The sequence below is a fragment of the Arachis hypogaea genome, chromosome 19 (assembly GCF_003086295.3).
Source record: "Arachis hypogaea cultivar Tifrunner chromosome 19, arahy.Tifrunner.gnm2.J5K5, whole genome shotgun sequence".
Taxonomy (NCBI): domain Eukaryota; kingdom Viridiplantae; phylum Streptophyta; class Magnoliopsida; order Fabales; family Fabaceae; genus Arachis; species Arachis hypogaea.
Window position 1 is genome coordinate 16,879,691 of NC_092054.1, and position 22,621 is coordinate 16,902,311.

General features: G+C 38.1%; 2 protein-coding genes and 1 long non-coding RNA gene across 3 annotated transcripts; all 3 read left to right on the top strand.

The window, feature by feature from the left end:
- Positions 1–939: 939 nt before the first annotated feature.
- Positions 940–2,141, top strand: LOC114925933 (uncharacterized). Its single transcript, XM_072228295.1, has 6 exons — positions 940–1,050; positions 1,135–1,308; positions 1,392–1,529; positions 1,651–1,775; positions 1,856–1,931; positions 2,013–2,141. Exons 1-6 carry the CDS (start codon positions 970–972, stop codon positions 2,139–2,141), a joined length of 723 nt encoding a protein of 240 aa, XP_072084396.1. The 5' UTR covers positions 940–969.
- Positions 2,142–12,099: 9,958 nt separating this feature from the next.
- On the top strand, positions 12,100–13,413 carry LOC140182170 (uncharacterized). The gene has a single exon (XM_072228296.1). It carries the CDS (start codon positions 12,100–12,102, stop codon positions 13,411–13,413), a length of 1,314 nt encoding a protein of 437 aa, XP_072084397.1.
- Positions 13,414–18,029: 4,616 nt separating this feature from the next.
- LOC140181997 (uncharacterized) lies at positions 18,030–22,030 on the top strand. Its single transcript, XR_011877759.1, has 2 exons — positions 18,030–18,416; positions 18,627–22,030. It is a non-coding gene; the product is annotated as an uncharacterized lncRNA (long non-coding RNA).
- Positions 22,031–22,621: the final 591 nt, after the last annotated feature.

Consider the following 22,621-nt stretch of genomic DNA (forward strand, 5'->3'; position numbering starts at 1 on the left):
AGGGCAAAGACAAAGTTTAACAGCTGTTACTAAGGATATTGGATCACCAGCAGAACAAGTGAAAAGCTTGGAGAAAGGAAAGTGGTTGGCCATGTCAACTGTTACTCTCCTGGTTTTGACGACGACGTCATCATAGACGAGGCACTTTCAACTCCTCGCGCTATTAAGGGCGTTGACAGTTCAGGAAAGCCAAAGCGACCACTTGCGCAGTACTGGTGCTCTGGTGTGCCTAAAAGGACCACCCACTCTGCGACCATTACACTCGACTCAGTTGACGGAGTCTGTGAAAAAGTTAGTTACACACTTGCTAGCTTACCTAACTGCCTTTCTTTGTCTTATAAACAAACGACTAAAAAAACAAACGGGGGCTGTGCAGATTTACAGGGACCTACCGAGCATGTCTAAGCTTGAGTGCACAACAAAAGTATGTGAGATGTTCTCTCCCCCAGAAACATGCGGCATTCCACTGAAAATTCCAAAACTGGAGCCAATCGATTCTAACCATATCGTTGGGGAAGAACAGACTGACTGTAGGAAGCCCGCAACGACTCAGCAAAATATCCAGGCGAATGTTAATGTCTCTTCTGTAGGGGTTGGGAGTGCATTCAAACCGTATGGAATGATGAACGTAATGGAGTCTCCCGTTCTATTAATTCCACTGGCAAGAATCCCCACCGTTGAATGCTCAGTATACTACTAATTACGCATTTAATTTATTAGAACATCGTATGCTGTGGCTAACTAACATTATATTGCCTCTTCTTAAGGGATTCCAAATGGTTTTTAGGCCAACCGTTCACATGGACCTGACACTTGACGAATGCAAGATGGCCGCTTACATTTTTGGAAAAAATGATCAATATTTGTGGGGATAATCTGTGGTTATTAGAATCTTTATAATGTACCTAATATATTTTTTGTAGATAACGTTGTAATGGAACTGAATGTTGTTCCCCAAATTCCAGGGAAATGCTGTTCAAGTTCTCAACATTGGAAGTTCCTAGAGCAGGATTCCATTCGTTATCGCCGGTTTATATGCCCAATGTTGACGTGAGTACAACCCGACGGTGCCGAAAATATTAGAAAGATGAGATAGATAAGAAGACTGACACAGTTGTTTTCCTTTGTGCACAGATTATGAACATAATCCTCATGAGCGCCTCCATGCGAGCCTGCTGCGTTCTGCCACCTCGTGTTTGGTACACACCTTCGCTGTTTGCCGATGACGTCATAGCAATGAGGCCATTCGAGGTCATTAGGAGAAAATACATGAACAGATGGATGCCGGCAACTAGTCGTCTCGAACACGTTGTTAACGTAACCTTTAACTCCAAATTTTACCATTTTTCATTCAACTTATAGCCTAGCATTAATTTTTGCTGTGTTGACAGGTTTTGGTCCCGGTGTGCGAAAAAACATACACCTGGTACCTGATGGTGGTGGACGTTAAGCATGGGAGGGTCTACTACCTAGATGTGACAAGAGCTCCAGAGCACAAGGAGCGGAGGGGATGCAACATGCGAACCATTGTTAGTCTAATAGAATTTGCACAACATTCTACCTCACTGCAAATTTTCCATAACTTTTATAGACGTGAATGCGGTTATCATTCCGTGCCATCTTACCCCCCTCTGCTTTTCTTGAATGCAGCTATTGTTGCTCGCCCAGTTTTTCATGCTGGAATCTAACATGCTGAGCTTTTCCCATGTTAGTGCTGATCCGACCACTTGGGGACCAATTAAGTATCCCGATGGAGTCCCAAGTTACCAGGAATGGTAATGATTTCTTTTATAACCTCTCATCTCTACATGGCCAACGGAATTCGTGATTGAAATGACATGTTCCGAATTTGCAGCGATGATTCATGTCTGTGGATTTTGAACTGGATCCAAACAGAAGGCAAATTCAAAGTTTCAAACCTTCCCTGGCAGGTTCGTCCTCCATTATGTTAGCATGTTGTGTCTCTACGAAGGAGTACATGCATTTTGACCCTATGTTTTCCTTACAAGCAGATGGACCCGTTGAAATTAAGGATGAAAACTGCAACAAAGATTGTCCTTTTGGATTGTAACGAGGTGAAGGCAACAGTGGCCTCCAAGGCAGATGCAGTGTGGAGGAAGGTTATTCGCATGAAGGACTGAAAAACTTTCGAAATCTGGTCGAAACACGAATGACTACTGCATTTTGTTATAGATTAACGTTTGATTACAAGCAGGAAACTGTGATCTAAGTAGAAATCGTATTAGTTGTTTGGCTAACTTCTATTTCGTACTGTGTGGTACATGTATGTCTGGTTCTATATGTGTTTGATGGCTACTTTTGAGTGTGGATACTAGTGGTCCTGTCGACAGACTAGAGCACAACATCCACACCCCCCGAGGTACACCTACTGGTATTGAATGGGGATCTATGGCCAAAACATATTTGTACGTAGGTTATGGCAATTTCATTGCCATTGATGTTATATATGGCTGCTGCCTGCTTTTGCTAGGAAAACTATGTGAACCGTATGGAGTTTATTAATGAATGAAGTTATAGCTATTTTAGAAGTAATAGCAGGACCTGTGTCATTTTGCATTTGTTACATGGTAGTCGAACAAGAAAAGGGATCAAAATCTGACAGTCGATTTTACTCCCCTTCATTAAGAAAAGGTTTAACGATGATATCTAATTGTTGCTATATCCACTCTGAAGCAATATTACGGTATGGTATGAAATGATAATCATAAAAATAGTTTTGGAATAAATTTTAGATCTAATTAAAAAGACACAACACTCGTTCATCCATACGACTATTGATTATATGAATAACATTTAGGAAACAATAAATGTTGGTTCACTATTAATAATCATAGCTTAATCTGTTTAGAGTAATACTACCGTAAATGCAAGCTGTGGTAGATTAAAGGTTTTTTATTCTTCTAAAGTTTTAATATTCTTACATTTCAATTTCATTGCTTTGAAACTGTAACCTATTATGATATTTAACAATAACAATCAGCTCTTTTAGGCTAAAGCTTCTTTATTTTTGAATGTTATAGATATAAAATTTTAGATTATATATGTTTGCAAAAACAAAAAATAGGCCATATTAGAATATCTGCATTTAATGAATTGTTCACATGATTTTTTTTTTTTTAACTATTAGGGTATGAATGCATATAGTTAAAATACTGAATTTGGATCGGTGTACTCGTGGACCAATGAAACACCGATCATTGGGTAACTGGACAAACCCCATCTGAAACGGTTTACCGGTTATGACGTTGAATATATAAATATTAATAAACCCAAATGGGTGAAAGGGCAAACCTTCATGCACGATTTATGTCACTTTTGGGGCCATATGGGAACACATCACGGTTTACATTACCTAAATCAATACCTTCATGCATGAATCCTCAACGCAGAACGTCAAAATCATGGGTAATACAGCACATAAAATACAACTAATCCGCATAATCCCGTCCATTATGGAATTTATTATAAGAAACCACAACTGACCTAGTGTTCATATGAATAAACGTCAGTACGAGCAGAGTCTAACATTGTAGCCACCGAATAACATAGAAATTAGATTTACCAGTTTATTATTAACAACATCCTTATATGCAAACATAAGAAATCAGATAATATTCGGTTTCAGGCTAACATGTCGTCCTTAACATCGTAGTTGGAATAACAGCCCACAACTAAGTCGACCGTCGTCAGGGGTCTGCAAGCGAAAATTGTTCCCATAAGTCGCATCCAGCTTGACATGCATTTTCAGGCGGACAATTATCTGGGACAACGACGGGTGCCTGTTGCATATTAACAAGCATGTCAAACCACATAGCTGTTAAGACACTAATTAGGCAATGATAAGGGAACGCCTTGCAGCATGAACATTGTAGTGGCTAAATCATACTTATGCACACAATGATTAGCATGAACGATTTGTAAAGACGCTGCCTTAATAAAAGCCCAGTAGTATCTTGTGAGTTTAATCTTATTAAAACGAGGACTGCCGCTATACCATCGTCGGGCATTGTATATACCGGCAAAACAGGTAACATGTTAACACACAGTTCAATGGGAATAAAAAAATTTACACATAGAGAATGGCCTGCGTGCATTAATCACTAACTGTATTTTATTTACGCACACACTAATTTTCTAAAATTTTTAGAAAACATATGTGCAGGAACATAATAATGAAATAACTACTGCTGCTCCAAAAACACCGTTTAGTTGAGTTCAGAGATTTAAATGGCATTAATATTAAACCGTTCCATAGAGTTAGTTTTATTGGTAACGTCGTATACTAAATAGACCATGCAGGAATAAGTTAGGTGGTAACCTTCGTTCGCTTGCGTTTATTTCTCCCAGCAAGTGATTCTTTGTTCCTCGTTGAAGGTTGCGCGCCTCCGTTGGGGCATCTAGTCCTCCGGTGCCCGAGCTTCCCGCATGTGCTGCACTTTCTTTTCGTTTTCGGCGCAGAACCGCCTGCTTGACTCATCCGAGCCGTGCCTTTTGTCCTGACACGAATGGGGTCCTTCACCCCGCAGTCATTTGCTGTTGTCATATTATCCGTTAATGGTCTTAAGCCGTACTTTATTTCAAGGAACAGAGCATCGCTCATAAGCTTGTTTGAGTAAACCTTGAAGTCTTCATCGCTCATGCAAGCAACGCGCCCTAAACGCTTGCACAGCTGGGAGAAAGCACCCAATCGTGTCCTATAGGTCACACTTGGTTCAGCAGTGTGTTGCTCACCACATTGGTTATGTATCTCTAATTTGGCTGCCTTAGACCACCTACGCAGCACCAGGCTTTCAGGGATTTCCACCAAGTCTAGCCTTACACAAACGGAAAGGATATGCACACAAGGAATGCCAAACGACTCCATGCGCATGCAGCTGCAAGTAAATCTGTTCGAGATATGGTCCCTATAAACCTTCCAATTCATCTCAGGCCTCCGATACTTCTGAAGAGTATATGCATGAGGGTTGTCACTGTCATCAAATTCACATATTCTAACACAAACACACCGTTTCAGGCTATCCCGGTATCTGAGAAACATTTCGCGGGTGAACATAGTCCATCCAGACTTTTCCAGCTCAACGAACTCCGTTTGTAGCACAGGTGTTCCATACCATGAACGAAAGTCTAGCTCATCCTCGGTGTCACGCAGAAAATCCACACACCTTTGAAAATTTCTGACAAATTCTAACACCCCGTACCTGCTCTCAACAAACCTCCCTAGTTTGGCGTGTAGTGACTCGCACCTAGAGGTTGTCCGTACTCCAGCAAAAAATCTACCACAAATGTATGCGGTTGCCCAAGCGTGCTTTTTGGTGTACAAGTCCTTAACCCACTCAACCTCCCTGACACCGCACTCATTGACCATTGACTCCCAATACGCTTCGAACTCTTCGATTTCCATATCTGCCAGCATGCAGTGTCTAAACATTTGTGTGAATCTCGGGTCGCTTATGTTAGCAGTCGAGTTCCTCAGCAGATGCCAGGCACACAACCGATGATGTGCGTCAGGAAAAACGGTGCGGATTGCTATACGCATGGCCGGGTCGCCATCCGTGATGACTGATTGCGGTGCCTTACCTTGCATGCATTCCAGAAACTGGCGAAGAACCCAAATATATGACTCCTGCGATTCGCATGACACCATTGCTGTTCCGAATACGCATGTCTGGTTGTGGTGGTTTACTCCAGAAAATACTACAACAGGTAGGTTGTACTTGTTGCGGCCATAGGTAGCGTCGAATGCTAGCACATCGCCGAATATCGCATAATCTTCCTGACAACGACCATCGCTCTAAAACAAGTTGCATAGGTGTTGCCCTGATCCCAACTTGTAGCGCCAAAACATTTTCCCATCCATGCGTGCCAGACCTTCCAAGTACCCAACAGCTGCACTTACGTCTCCGCCTTGCAGACCTCTCTGTTTCCGTATCTCATTATACATATCTTGCTTTGTGAATGTTACCAGGTTAAAACCCCCTAGTTGTGCTGCGAAGGACTCATAAATCTTAGGTATGCTAATCCCAATCTCTCTCATGCTTGTTAGCTGAGCAACTTCTACCTCAGATATCTTCCTGTGTGACCGCAGATAATCAACAAGCTTCCCATACGCAAGTTCGTGGTTATGCTCCTCGACAAAACGCGACACATACCACCTCCCACTACCCTCTTTCCTCTTTATCCTCATCTCCGCCAAACATCCACATCGGGTTACAGCCTTATGCTCCCTTTTGCGATCAACCTTTTCCAACCATTTCTTCTCTCGAAATCCTTGCCTATTACAAACAAACGTGTACCGCACTATCTCTCCGGCAGTGTTTCTAACCGTCTTGCCTCGCCTTGATGCAAAGCCCTTTAGTCGGCTGTAATTGTTATAGAAGCCGCTAGCCTCCTGAGGTGAAGAGAACTCCATTTCAAGAACATCTTCAGCTCGCAACCCATCCAAACCCAAAAAAACGGGCAACATTGAAGCCCCCCTACCTTCCCAATCGGATGACTCAGCATCTTCCTCCACTCTGGTATCATACATTGTGTCCTGAAATAAGAAGACAAACATTATGCTACCAGCTGCCATTATGTGGAATGCATTCTGTTTAAATATTGCATATCCATGCATATTAACACTAAATAACATCAAAGCCTTGCATTTTAAATTAGTCTCAATGTATATTTTGCAGATGCAATCTTATACGCATCAGACTCGTCACATCATAGTCACCACATAGAATATAACTTCTCACAGCATAACCCTCACCCCTACTAAGAGTAAAACCAACTCCATGAACAATACCACCCAGCTGGTGTAACAGACCGTTCCCATCCAATTCGAATCCACTCACACACTATACAGATTGGCACGTATACCCGTCGTACCTGTGGATTCGACACACCAGCATTGCCCTCCATCCAGTTGTCCACAAGAGGCTCATTCCACATACACGCATCCTTGCAAAACTTGCTACTTGATGCCATTATTATCTGAAAGCCAAACATGTCAAACTATAACAAACAATAAACTAGGGATTGCACAAACTTCTTTGCCACAGTTACTATAATCAACTTGCCCGAATCAAAACTGACTCAGCCTATCAATGAAAAATTATGACACTTACATACATCAAAAACCCTTACTTTACCACCACATCTACTATCCAACATGCTTCCAACATCCTCACAGCCTCCACTTCCCTACTACATACACAAACTTCCAAAAACACAACATGCATTACAACTACGACACAAAGAAGCAAACACGTTCACCGTTAACTCCTAACATTACTAACAATACAGGTAGGTACAAAGCAATTTGTAAAAAAATAAATGCCGACGGCTTTTTCTTAAAAAAACAGAGTACAATAACGCATTCTTTGGAGCACCAAATTCAAGGGTTTGTAACCGGATTAAGCAACAAAATCAATTACCTCAACTTTTTTCAGACGACAATTTTTGCTCAATCATCTCATTAGATCAAGAATGGGGTTAAAACAACATTAACACATCACACAAATTTTCAACAACCTCATACGATATCTTTTCATAATTATCAAGAACAACAACAACATCAAATTAGGGTAGTAAAAACTCCATTATTTCAGAGACATGTTAAACTTTCAGCAACAATGTCACAATGGAAAAATTAAATTGAAAACAAAACGGAAAATGGCAGAATGAGTTCCACGCATCGACGGACTTACACAGGGCGATCGGACCCACGCGTCGACGAACAAAATTGCGCGATCTCCACCGCCTTTAATTAACACGACCCGCGATCTATGGTGAGAACTCGTGCGATCGGGCGGGTGAGATAAACAACGCCTCCGTTGCGATAGCCATTTACTTACATTCCAACCTCCGCCGTTATCACCGATCCACAAGTCGAAGGCCACCGTCACTTTAACTACATACACAAACAACACAAACGATGACGGATGAAGACGGCCTCGAAGCCTCCATGGGTGAGACCACACTATCAGATTAGGGCATATGGGGTTTTCCAAAACGACAGCGTATTACAGCCCAAGCACTCTACCTCTTACGCCAGCTTGCTGAGGGGCTACTCGGCTTCACTTTTCCTTTGAGCTGAGCACTCCTCCTGTCGTCATTTTTGCCTTTCTTCAGGGACATTAACGTAATTTCACAAACCGCTACAGGACAAACTCAAAAAACGTTACCGGCCGTACATGGATCATCAGAGATCCAGAAAAGTGGTCTGGACCACTTGAAAACTTTCCATAACTATATATTAGCTCAACTTTAAAATAACTAATAAAATAAGAAGAAAACGTAGGCTTGGTAGAGTTCGAGGTCTTCGGGGTTAAATTAAAATTTAAAATAAAGAATAAAATAGGGAAAAAAAGGTAGACTTGGTCACTTGGTACTTGGTAGAGTTCGAGGTCTTCGGGGGGAAAATTTTAAAAATAATAAAATAAGAAGAAAACGGAGACTTGGTAGATTTCGAGGTCTTCGCCCTCCCATGATTCAATATTGTCCATCTAAATTAAATCAAGAGTAATGCTACATAATTAATAAATTTTATTATTTTTAGTTAATAATTAATTAATAATAATTTATATTTATATTTATAAAAATTTTATATATAAAAATATATAATTTATATTTATATTTTTTAAAATTTATATATATAAATTAATATAATTTTTATTTATATTTTTTAGAATTTATGTACATAAATTAATAAAATTTATTTGTTAAAGATAATTTAATTACAAAAAATAGAGATAAAACAAAAAATAAAAAATATATATTAAAATTATTATTTTTACATAATATAAGAGTCAAATTATTTATGCCAATAAGTTATAACTCAAATGGCATAGTCTCCCCATATTTATTTAAGAAGTTGCGAATTCGAGTCTCTTATCTTTGATAAAAAAAAAAAAAGTCAAACTATTTATAAAAATATTATTAACTAATTTTATAAATATTTATTTATTAACTATTAACTCTCAATTATTTATCATTACTTTAATATTTAGTATTTATGATGATCAAATAATAATAAAAAATAATAAAAATTATTAATCCCTACAAATTTTTCTTAAATAATTTTTTTTAATTTATATCCTAAAAACATAAATTAAACATATTATAAATTTTTTTATAAAAATTAACTTTTATATTTTCAATATATTAAATACATCAAAAATATTAAAAATTTATTATTATTATATTTTTAAAATATAATAATAAAACACAAATTAATTAAATCCTTAAATCAATTAGTAGTAGATCAACGAGCTTGACACAGACTCCGATCCTCCTGATAATTAAAACAGTAAAATGGCGAGTCTTAATAAAAAAAATAATACCAAAGTCAACGAGCTTAACTGCTACTAATGGGAATTTTAAATTCTATTATATTCTAGTACCTAGTGAAGAGATAGGCATAATATTTTAGAAAATAAGACTTAATTTTGTGTTTTAATTTTTTTTTATATCTATTTGGTTTTTGTATTATATAATTATGAATTTATTATACAGATTTTTAGTAGATCATTGGTTGGTTTAATATTTACTATATAGGAGCGAAACCTATTTATTTTTGTGAGTATCAATTTTTAAATATACATTAAAGATTTTATTTTTGAACAAGACCAAAAAAAAAAAAAGTAAACTGAAATTTAAATGCTTGAATTAAAAAAAAAAAAGGCCAAAGGCACATAAGTAAAGAACTTGAGAACAAAAGAAATAAACTATAAACTTCCACGAAATCAAAATACTTTAAAATTAAAATGATTATTCTAAAATTTAAAAGAAAGAAAAAGAATATATTGCAAAAGGGAAATAACTTGTTGAAAAGAAAAATTAGAGAGAATTTAAATGAAAAATAAATATATGAAAAGAATTTTACAAAAAAAAAAAATTCTTGACAGATTTAAAAAGTCACTGGAATATGAGCGTGCGAGAGTGTTTTCTGAAATCGAAATCTAACCCTTATTCCTTTCAAACCTTGCTTATTTATAGACTAGTTCGATCAATCTTATACTGCCAAATGTCATCTCTAAACAATCACAAAGTAACAATTTCCGCCAAATGTAGACCTAAGAAACTGCCATTTTCGCACAGCTTGCCTTCAATCTTGATATGTCGATTTGTTAACTTTATTCTTCAACAGATTTTAATAAATCGAAACCTTTGACTTCCTTCCTCTTGACTCGACTTCTTTATCAATCTAATCAATCAAAATATTCGACCAACAGAATTAAATTGATTTTTTTTACTAATTTAATTAATAGAATGAATATGTATATACATAAATTATTCTCATGCTTTAGTAGCTATCTTACATGACATTAAAAATATTAAGTTGTTTACGTAAATAAATAGAAAATGTTAAAATTCTGGCTTATATATACAACAACTAACTTATTTACTAACAAAATTATTTAAATAAAATTTAAATTTATGACAGATGAATCTTTAACTGCCTGATTAAAAGATATCATAAAAAAAATTTAAATTTAATTTAGTGTTACTCACACATTTAAGTACAATATCAAGTAATCATTAGGCTGTCATAATAATAATTGAGAAATATTAGGTACTAATATTTTTTTATTAACATTAGCAAATATTTTGAACTAATACTTTATTTTTATACTATAAATAATATTAGGGAGCTAATGTTTTTAGTTAATATCAGCTAAGTTTTTTTAATTATTTTATTTATCTTAAACTTTATACCCTAAATCATAAACTCTAAAATATAGGTTTTAAATACTAAATTTTCTAAAAAAATAAGAATTTTTAGAATTAAAAAAATTGGTTAATGTTGGCTAATTAAAAGCTGATTTTCTATATTTTTTTATTATACTATTAAGATTTAGAATTTAAGATTTAGAATTTAGTAGTTAGAACTTAAAATTGGTTAAATATTAGCCAAAATCATAAATGTTATTGGCTGTATAGCATTTTTTGTAATAATTAATGATACACGTTTGTAATTATTTTCCTACAAATATGCACTTGAGAATATTATCTTTTTTTAATAATTTTTTAAGTTTAATTTTGATATACTAAATGTGTAAAGTGTTTTATACAATTGTGCAATCACATCTGTTCTTTTAGATGATCATTCATATAGTCAATATAAAAGGTAATTATTTTAACTAATATTGCGTTATATAATTAGATAACAGTGTCAGGTATCAGAATCTTGAGAGAGAAGAGGAAGAGATAAGAGTTTAGAAAGTTTAGAGAGAGAAGAGGAGAGAAAAGGAAAGAAGAGTGTGGAAGAGGAGAATACTATTATTCTTTTCTGATTTCAAAAAACTGAGATGAAAAGAGGTATAGTGCATACATTTATAGAGTGTGATTACATATTGTTGAGACTGGGAGTAACTAACTAAAGATGAGTGTAACTAATTGCTGAGCTATCATTAACAACTATTGTAATTATTCTATAATTAGTACAGATTTGTTTATATTATGACAGATTTGGTGCAGATTTGTTTTGAATAGCTTTTATTACCTGTTATTTTCTTTCCTTAAATTAGGTTGTAAATAATCTTTATATTCTGTATGTAATCACACTTTAGGTGAAACAATTCAAGAATAATATTCAAAAATCTTCTTTTCAAGTTGGTATCAGAGCTCCCAATTCTAAAAGCTCTGCTTCCGCATTTTTCCAGCATTTTTCCAGGCAGCCTTCATTGCTGCAACTATATCTGTTTCGGTGCCCTGCCGCTGCCACACGCCGCCACCGGAATTTTTTCGGCGAGTTTCTGAACGAGACCACTACCATCAGAAGCGGGATTTGTCGATCTACAAAGCCCAGGAGATTTCGTTGCCATCGGCCACTCAGCATGCGATCTCTTTGATTGCGACACTGCTTGCCTAGACACGATCGTCGGTTTTTTTCTTCTTCTGTCTTCCTTTTGCTACCGATTCTTACCAATGACGGATGATAAGACTGCGCCTCTCGTCAGCCCCAATGATCTACTGGTGTTACAAGGGTCGTATCGTTTTGATGGGCGCAACTACCTCCAATGGTCTTAACTGGTTCGCACTACTCTCAAGGGGCGAAAGAAATTAAATCATCTAGAAGGGAACTCTTCAGTCATGACAGACCCCAAATATGAAGCCTATGATGATGAGGATGCTCTTATCATGACCTGGTTATGCCATTCTATGACACCAAAAATCAGCCGTAATTATATGTTCTTCCCCACTACTAAGGAGATTTGGAATAATCTAAGTCAGGCATACTCAATGAAGAAGGATACTACAACATGTTATGAAATAGAAAACAAGATCTTCAATACCAAGCAAGGGAACCTCTCCGTAACTGACTACTATGGGACACTGAATCATTTGTGGATTGAGTTAAATCAGTATCAAAATTTGACTATGCAGTGCACACCTGATTCTACTACATTGACACAATTTATTGAAAGGATACATATATTTAAATTTTTGTCTGACTTGCACTCTAAATTTGATGCAATTTGGGTTCAAATTTTGGATAAAGAAAAATTTTGTTCTCTCTCAAAAGTTTTTCATATTGTACGAGGGGAAGAAACTCGGAGGTCAGTCATGTTGGAAGGAGGAAATTCTTTTGATGGTTTAGCTCTAGCCACCGGCAAAGGTCCTTTAAAAGGTCCCTTTTGTATGGAAAGCCTCCCTCAAAGACTCACCGTGATGATCGCTGGTGCAGTTATTGTAGGAAAACGTGTCATACTAAGGACACATGTTTTAGACTTCATGAAAAGGAGAAGGTCCTCGAACGTATTGGAGGATTCAAATGTGCCATACAAAGACGTGCTAACCACACACTCTGAAAGTGTGGAAGACCCAACTATCTCACAAGCTGCAAAGGAGGCCCCAGCCCTTAGCAAAGAAGAATTAGACCGTTTACGTGGTCTTATGGACTCACTTAGTAAGACATCTAGCCCTTGTGCTTTAACCATGACTGGTAAGGGTTCTAGCTTCTTATCCTTTAATTCTCCTAGCACTGAGAGTACCTGGATTGTAGACTCTAGTGCTACAAATCATATGACACCTCATTCCCTTTCTTTTTCATCTTACACTAATTCATCTGGTCACAAACAAATCACTATTGCTAACGGTTCCCATATTCCTATTACTGGATATGGTAACATCCACCTTCAACCTTCTATCCATTTAAAAAATGTGCTTCATGTTCCAAAATTATCTACTAACCTCTTGTCTATTCATAAGGTTACCAAAGACTTAAATTGTGCTGCAACTTTTTTTCATACTCATTATGTATTTCAGGATCTTGCCACGAAAAGGACGATTGGAATTGCTAAAGAACAGGACGGGTTATACTACTTACCGCATGAAAAGAGTACCACACAAAAGACACTTAATTCAAATCATCAGACAAACATACCGTCCTGGGCAAACTCTTAAATATGGCTTCAGCATAAACGTCTTGGTCATCTTCCATTTAGTACCCTAAAGTCTTTATTTCCTTTTTTATTTACAAAAGTGTCTGTCGAGTCTTTTCAATGTGATGTATGTCAATTAGCTAAACACCATCGAGCTACTTTTTCTCCCAGTAATAATAAAAATTCTAAACCTTTTGATCTTGTTCATTCTGATGTGTGAGGACCTTCAGCTATTAGTAATATTTCTGGTGCAAAGCGGTTTGTTTCTTTTATTGATAATTGTACTCGAGTTACCTGGATCTTTCTCATGAAAGATAAATCTGAAGTTTTTCACTTGTTTAAAAATTTTTACCAAATGGTTCGAATACAATTTGGAAGCCTGATTAAGCGATTACGTTCTGATAATGGCAGAGAATATGTGAACCAAAAGTTTTTCAAGTTCCTTAAGGATAATGGAGTTATTCGTGAATTGACCTGTGTAGACACCCCTCAACAGAATGGGGTGGCAGAAAGGAAAAATCGTCATCTTCTTGAGGTTACTCGAGCATTACTCTTCCAAACGTCTGTTCCTAAGTCTTACTGGGGAGAAGTTGTCCTTACGGCCACTTATTTGATTAATAGATTACCATCTCGGGTCCTAGACGGTGTTAGCCCTGTTTAATTTCTGACCAAAATTTACCCCTCTATCCCTATTATGAGTAGTCTTCAAAGTCGTATCTTTGGCTGTCCTATTTTTGTTCATATTCATAGTTCTCATTGGGGTAAGTTGGATCCTCGGGCAATCAAATGTGTCTTTATAGGTTATGCTTCAAACAAAAAGGGATACAAATGCTATCATCCTCAAAGTCGTAGATTCTATATCTCCAAGGATTTCACATTTCATGAGTCCGAGTCCTTCTTTCCTAGTTCTCAGCTTCAGGGGGAAAGTATTCCAGAAGCTGAGTTCCTTGAGTCGTCACCTTTTCCCTTGTTGTAGAATTTCACTTCTCCAGAGGATAATAAAGACCCTGAATTAGCATCACTACTAGAAAAGAATAATGAGGAGAATAATGAGGACATGTTTTTTGGAAAACAATATTAGCGAAGGCAGCAAGAACCCGTCCTGGTCAACCAGCAACTTCATTCGTCTGAACCGGAGGTAAGACCTCATACTCTTGAGATTCTTGACACCTTAAATACCACTTGTGCAACTAACCTAGATGAATTACCTATTGCCATGAGAAAAGAAAAAAAGATCCTGTGCCAAATATCCTATTTCCAAATTTGTGTCCACTAAAAATATTTCTGTACAGTACAAGAATTTCCTTTCAGCTATTGATTCTGTCAGAATCCCTACATCACTACAAGAGGCCTTAAACGATGAGAACTGGGTTCGAGCTATGAATGAAGAAATGGGTGCATTAGAAAGGAACGAGACTTGGGAGATTGTAGAAAGACCAACGGACAAGAAAGCAGTGGGTTGTAGGTGGATATACACAGTTAAATATCAATCTAATGGCACACTGGACATGTATAAAGCAAGGTTGATTGTAAAAGGATATACCCAAACCTATGGAATCGATTACGAGGAGACATTTGCTCCGGTGACAAAAATGAATACCGTCAGGATTATCCTCTCCTTAGCAGCACACTTTGGTTGTGAGATGTATTAATCTGATGTTAAAAATGCCTTCTTGCATAGAATTCTGGAAGAAGAAGTGTACATGGAGATTCCACCAAGATATGGTATCACTAGTGAAGAAAATAAGGTGTGCAGACTAAAAAAGGCTTTGTATGGTCTTAAACAGTCACCTCGTGCCTAGTTTGGAAGATTTACTTAAGCTATGATATCTTTAGGGTATCGACAAAGTCAAGGTGATCATACTCTGTTTATAAAACATTCACAGGAAGGCAAACTCACTCTACTCTTGGTCTATGTAAATGATATGATTATTGCAGGTGATGATGAGTTAGAAAAACAGACTTTGAAAGAAAAGTTAGCCACTCAGTTTGAGATGAAGGATCTTGGCAAGCTAAAGTACTTCTTTAGGATAGAGGTTGCTTACTCTAGACAAGGCATCTTTATTTCCCAAAGAAAATATATCCTAGATCTCCTCAAATAGATTGGTAAGTTGGATTGTAAGATCACTGGAGTGCCCATAGAGCAAAATCATAGAATTGAAAATGATGAGGAAAGCCCAAAGGTGGAGAAGGCACAGTACCAGAGGCTTGTGAAAAAAACTCATCTACTTATCACACACTAGGCCTGACATAGCCTATGCAGTTAGTGTGGTTAGTCAATTCATGCATGATCCAAGAGAGAGACATTTGCAGGCTGTAAACAGGATTATTCAGTACTTGAAAGCCTCTCCAGGGAAAGGACTGCTATTAAAAAAGGAAGGGATTCTATCCATGAAAGTATATACTGATGCTGACTACGCTGGATCAATTATTGATAGGAGATCCACCTCAGGATATTGCATGTTCTTGGGTGGAAACTTGGTAACATGGAAGAGCAAGAAGCAAAATGTAGTTGCAAGATCAAGTGCAGAGGCGGAATTTAGAGTCATGGCCCAAGGAATTTGCGAATTATTATGGATGAAGATCATACTCGATGACCTCAAAGTAAAGTATGAAGCTCCTATGGAATTGGTTTGTGATAATAAGTCTGCCATTAGTATTGCACACAATCCGGTTCAACATGACCGAACAAAGCATGTAGAAATAGACCGACATTCCATTAAGGAGAAATTGGACAATGGTCTTATAGCCACCAAGTACATTCCTTCAAGACTCCAATTGGCAGATATGTTCACTAAGGGACTTCCCACAGAGCACTTAAAAGACCTTACTTGCAAGCTGGGAATGATAGATATACATTCACCAGCTTGAGGGGGAGTGTTGTAATTATTCTATAATTAGTACAGATTTGTTTATATTAGGATAGATTTTGTGCAGATTTGTTTTGAATAGCTTTTATTACTTGTTATTTTCTTTCCTTAAATTAGGTTGTAAATAATCTTTATATTCTGTATGTAATCACACTTTAGGTGAAACAATTCAAGAATAATATTCAAAAATCTTCTTTTCAAGTACAACTTAACAACTTTTAACTACTTCTGCTACTTTCTTTTGCGTATGAAGCTGTCTATTTATATACACTTGTGAGTCTTTTTTTATAAAATCTAAGATTATGACTAATGAAGGCTTTGCTAGGGTTTCTAAACAAGAAGAAGACTTGGTGCAGCGTAGCACCAAAAAGGTGAAAACGCGTGCCAGCGTTGATCTTAATCAACCAAGCGAGGACATGGAAGTTACTGGTCCTGGTGATGGAAATAAGTCGGGAGCTTCCAAAATCTCGTATAAGGATACGCTCCTCACCGTGGCGGGCTCTATCATTGAGGATGAGCATGTTGACATGGAAGAGGTTAATGAAGACATACCGGATCCAGAGAATAGATGGTACCAAGATGCGGATAAAGACACCCATGAAGAGGAACCGTTCAATCCTTGTCCCACCATTCCTATTTCGAAGGAAGAGTTCGACGAGTAGTGTAAACCATGGAGATCCGCATTCTATGTCAAGCTTTTGGGCAAAAGAGTTGGCTTAGGATTTATGGAACAACGTTTAAAGAGAGACTGGGGTAAGAAAGGCTCTATTAATGTTATTGATATGGATCGTGATTATTTTTTGGTTCACTTTGCAGATGCGGAAGACTACTCTCATGCTTTAATGAAAGGACCTTGGATGATTGCCGGACACTATCTCATTGTGCAAAGATGACGACCTTTTTCTTGGAATCTGAGAAAGCAGTGAGGAAAATTGCTGCCTGAATTCGGATACCAAACCTCCCTATTGAGCTCTATAACCAGAAATTTCTATGGAGAGTTGGGTCTACTATTGGTCACATGCTCAAAATTGATCGGTCAACCTCAATCCATTCTAGAGGACGCTTTGCTAGGATTTGTGTCGAAATTGACCTTGCCAAAAAACTTGTCCCTAGGATCTCGGTTCTTGGATCAGAACTCTATATTGAATATGAAGGACTGCACCAAATTTGCTTCTCCTGCGGCAAGTATGGTCACAGGTCTGATTTGTGCACTGATGAGCCAGTGGGAAAGACGGCGAGCCAGGAAGCTGGCGCGGAAGGGAACACTATGGTTTCCGAAGATCCACCATCCGTCGAGACTGAGAACCAAAATGGAAAGAATCAAGATTCTAGCGGTGGTAATCAAGAGAATCAAATTTCCCCTGATTTTGGGCCATGGATGTTAGTTAAACGTAACTTTAGGCAGAAAAAGGGCATGAATAATCAAGGAAAGATTGGAGGCATGATTGGTCAAGATCTACCTAATAATCAGGAAAGAGAATATGAGGAAGATATGCCCACCAATGCCAATGGCTCACGTTTTATTACTTTGAATGAGGAAGGAATAAATTCTTCGGCTAAGAATTCCATGCAAGAGGAAGCCATTATAGCTTCAAGTGGGCCCGAGGCCTCAAAGGCCTTGATAGTGAATAAAAAATCATTAAAAAAAAGTCTTACGGGCTGGTGCAGGTAAAAATCCACAAAGTGGTAAAATGGGCCCCTTTAATAAAGTTGGGCCACAAGGATCTGAAAAAGGGTTAAAGCCTAATCCTAAAATGATCATCAAGAATCCTTCCTCCTCTCTTGAAGCTTCCAAGAGCTTTGTCACCGTGTCTCCTATGAAAAAGTCTCCTGAAACTAATGAGATGGAAGGGGTAGTGATAGAGTATATGCGAAAACTTCAAAGAGAGCAGAATGAGGCTTTTGTTGCTATGAAGCAAGTTGCCACAGGTCGTGAAGGTTTTGTGGTGAGGAATAATCCTCTACTGATGAATGCAAGCTCCTCTGAATCTCATATGAAAATAGAGGCTGTGCGGAGTCCAGGGAAAGATCTTGATAGGCCCCCAGATGAGAGTATGATTGATTCTGGTGGTAAGAAAATCAAAGAGAGGGATTTATCCCTTGGTAAGCAGAATGGCAAGTCAGGGTCTCATACCCAGGTGTAACGTTGTCACTGGTGACTCTCCTATCCTTTTTTGCTTGTTATAATGAATGTTATCTGTTGGAATTGTCGGGGTGCCGGTAGTAAATTTTTCCACTCTCTTATTAGAGACCTCAGAAAAGAATACAGTGTTAATTTCATTATTCTGTTAGAGCCTCAGATAAGTGGGTCACGTGGCTTTTGGATTAGGAATAATATAGGGTTTGATAGCTCTTTTAATGGCAGATCTGGTGGGATCTGGTGCCTCTGGGATTCTGGTACTTGGAAGATTGATGTCCTGGATCATAATAGCCAGATGGTGCATCTCAAGGTTGTTGGTGGCAACTCGACCCCCTGGCTCCTATCTGCGGTGTATGGTAGCCCCCATCGCGTTAACACAAGAATCCTTTGGAGTAAGTTGCGATCCCTGGCGGGTAATATTACCATTCCTTGGTGTCTTCTAGGTGATTTCAATGCTAAGCTCCACGATTATGAACGAAGGGGAGGCTCTACTAATGTTGTTCATAGTGCTTGTCCTGATTTCCAGAGTTGTATCTCAGACTGTGGGCTTATTGATCTGGGTTTTGTGGGTTGGCCATTTACTTGGAGAAGAGGTAACATTGTTGAGAGATTGGATAGAGGGTTGAGCAATTTGGAGTGGCAATTAGCGTTCCCTGAGGGAACCCTGAGGCATTTGCCCAATTTTAATTTTGATCACTCTCCTATTTGTCTGCAACCACACGTTGCTTCCTTTCAAAATAGGAATTAGAGGCCTTTTCGGTTTGTTGCGGCTTGGCTGGCGCATCCGGACTTTTCAAATTTGGTTTCTAATTCCTGGGATGTCTCTTCTTCTTGGAACAGTGGAGTTGTCAGCTTTAAAAATTATTTAAAATATTGGAATACAAAAATTTTTGGGGATATTTTCAAGAGAAAAAGAACTCTCTTGAGAAGGCTTCAAGGTATTGCCTCCAGTTTGGCTACTAGTGTTAATCATAATTATTTTCTGGAGAACCTTCAGAATCAGCTTTGGGAAGAATATGAGGAGGTTCTGACTCATGAAGAATTATTTTGGTTTCAAAAATCAAGATGTAAATAGATTGAATTTGGTGACCGAAACACAAAATTTTTCCATAGCTCAACTATGGTTAGGAGAAGAAGGAATAAAGTAACTTCCCTCATTGATGATTTCGGTAATTTGATCACTGAGCCAAAGTTATTAGAAGACTTAGCTAAGAATTTTTTTGTGGATCTTTATAAGGACTCCTTGCCTGAGGTTCCCTTTGTTCTCAATAATTCCTTTCCTAACGTTAGTAGTGAAGAGCTCAGTCAGATCGGCAGCATGGTTTCTAATATGGAGATTAAGGAAGTTATTTTTAATATGGGAAGTTTTAAAGCACCGGAAAGAAATGGCCTCCAAGCTGTTTTTTATCAAAGTCAGTGGGATCGTGTTGGAACTGACCTGTGCTCCTTGGTGCAACAAATTTTTGTGGAGCCAGAGAAAGTTAGGGAAATTAATGAAACACTTATCACCCTTATTCCTAAATCTAACCCGGTTACCAGCCTCAGGCAAATGTGCCCCATCAGTCTTTGTAATGTTACTTATAAAGTGGTTACCAAGATTATTGCTAATCGACTGCGGAAGCTCATGAACAATATTGTCTAGCCCACCCAATGTAGTTTTGATCCAGGAAGACAAAGCTCTGATAATATTATTATTGCTCAGGAGGTGATTCATTCAATGAGAAATAAAAATGGTTCGAGAGGGTGGATGGCTATCAAAATTGATTTGGAGAAGGCTTATGATAGGCTCAAGTGGGGTTTTGTTGAAGACACGCTCAAGGATATTGGTTTCCTTTCTCAGATGGTTAATCTTATTCTTCATTGCATTTCTACAGCCAGAATGAGAGTATTATGGAACGGTGAAGAACTTGATGAATTTACTCCTTTTAGAGGCATTCATCAAGGAAACCCTATCTCCCCTTATATTTTTGTCCTCTGTATAGAAAGGCTCTCTCAGCTCATTAATGCGACAGTTGATCATGGCTTCTGGAAACCTATTCACCTTAAAAGGGATGGGCCTGCCTTATCTCATTTGTGTTTTGCAGATGATCTCATTCTTTTCTCAGAAGCTAGACTTGAACAAGCTGAGATTATTAACAAGTGCTTGGCAGCCTTTTGTGATAGTTCTGGTTAGAGAGTTAGTTAGAAAAAAACTAGAGTGTTCTTCTCCAAGAATGTGGGTAGCAATGTGCGCATCGAAATCAGTAGTGCTTTGCACTTCTCCAGGACGGATGATCTCGGTAAATACTTGGGGGTTCCTCTCTTACATTCCAAAGTTTTGAAGCATACTTTCAACGATATCATTAACAAGTTGAATGCGAGATTAAATTCTTGGAAGGCCTCATCCTTATCCTTAGCTGGCAGAGCGACTTTGGTGAAATCTGTTCTTTCTTCTTTACCTACTTATACTATGCAAACTGCTTTGTTACCTGTCTCTACTTGTAATGTTATTGATTGTAAATGCAGGAGTTTTCTTTGGGGTGAAACTAACAGCTCCAGAAGGATTCACCTTCTAAGCTAGGATAAAGTTTGCAAGCCTAAAAAGTCAGGAGGGTTAGGTATTCGCCACGCCAGCACTATGAACCACGCGTTCATGGTGAAAGCGGGTTGGGGCCTAGTAGAAAGGAGGGATTCTCTTTGGGCGAAGGTGGTTCGCTCAAAATACAACGGAGGGAATGACATTATTCCAAGAGTGGAAAGGAAGAGACAAGAATCAAATTTTTGGAAAGGCATTTGCAGAGTTTGGCCGGAAGTTCAACAAAACCACATCTGGAGAATTGGAGATGGATCCAAAATTAATTTTTGGAACCATAACTGGGTCCCTGAGTTAGGGCCGTTGGTGCCACATGCTAATAAGGTTAGTTGTAATATTGATGAGTTTAGTTTTCTTACAGACTTTCTTTTGGTCACAGGGAACTGGGACGTGGGGAAGCTAAAGGCTTGGCTGGCCGAGGATGTTATTAAAAAGATAGTGGCTATTGCACCCCCTCACCTTGGAAACAAAGTGATCATATTGCTTGGAACCTTTCCTCAAATGGAGCCTTCAACCTGAAGAAGACATACCAGAAGCTCAATGGAGACTCTTCTAGTCAGAATGATAGGTTGTTCAGCCCGATCTGGTCTTGGAAAGGACCTGAAAGGATCCAGTCTTTTATGTGGCTGACCTCTCACGGTGCTATCTTGACAAATTTGGAAAGAACCCAACGTCACCTTTCCAATATTGCAATCTGTCCGTGTTGCAACACTTGTGACGAATCCATCATTCATGTCCTCCGCGATTGTCAGTTTGCTAGGAGAATCTGGGTTCCCCTGTTATGTAACGTTGGTCTTGTGAATTTCTTCAATCTGAACCTTTACGACTGGTTGATACTAAATCTTACCTGGAAAGGAGATTGGCCTTGTCTCTTTGGAGTTACTATCTCCTCCCTATGGTATTTTCGTAATAAGTTTGTTTTTGACAATGATAATACCCCAGCCTCTGTGCGGCTGGTTCAAGTGAGGGTATGTCATAGTGAGTTCAATAAACTTATCAATAATTTTCAACATTCACAATATAATGCTCCGACAGAAAGTAGATTGGTTCGCTGGTTTCCTCCTATAGAGGGTTGTCTCAAGCTCAATGTGGACGGTTCGTTTGTTTCTCACTCAAATGGTGCTGCTTGTGGTGGTGCTATTAGAAACCATCTTGGTCACTTTTTGAAGGGGTTCACTTGCAATTTGGGGAGCTGCTCTATAATGCAAGCAGAGCTCTGGGGTATTATTCATGGCTTACAAGTTGCGACGGCTAATAATATCACGAACATCATTGTGGAGTCAGATTCTATCTCGGCTTTAAACTTCATTAAAAAAGGGTGTTCTGATTCCCATCCTTGTGCTCCTCTGGTTGCTGATATCTGCATGTTAGCGGGTCGTATTCCTAATATTCAATGGTCCCATACTCTTCGTGAAGCAAATTTTGTAGCGGATCATCTTGCCAAAAAAAGGACATAAGTTGCCTTTTGGTGTCCACCTCTTTGATGCTGCTCCTCCTGACATCCTCCATATGTTGGCGCATGATTGTTCGGGTATTCCTTTTGTAAGGGGTTGTAGTTAGTTTTGGGTTCTCGACTCCCTGTTCATCAAAAAAATATATATATATATTTATATACACTTGAATCAAAATTAAAATCTATTTTTCTAAC

Bases quoted from the DNA above. Each gene is read 5' to 3' on its own strand.
- LOC140182170 (XM_072228296.1), top strand. From the start codon at position 12,100: ATGACAGACCCCAAATATGAAGCCTATGATGATGAGGATGCTCTTATC.
- LOC114925933 (XM_072228295.1), top strand. From the start codon at position 970: ATGCTGTTCAAGTTCTCAACATTGGAAGTTCCTAGAGCAGGATTCCAT. The intron at 1,309-1,391 runs GTTGTTAACGTA...CTGTGTTGACAG, and splicing joins CAACTAGTCGTCTCGAACAC to GTTTTGGTCCCGGTGTGCGA. The intron at 1,776-1,855 runs GTAATGATTTCT...CCGAATTTGCAG, and splicing joins GTCCCAAGTTACCAGGAATG to CGATGATTCATGTCTGTGGA.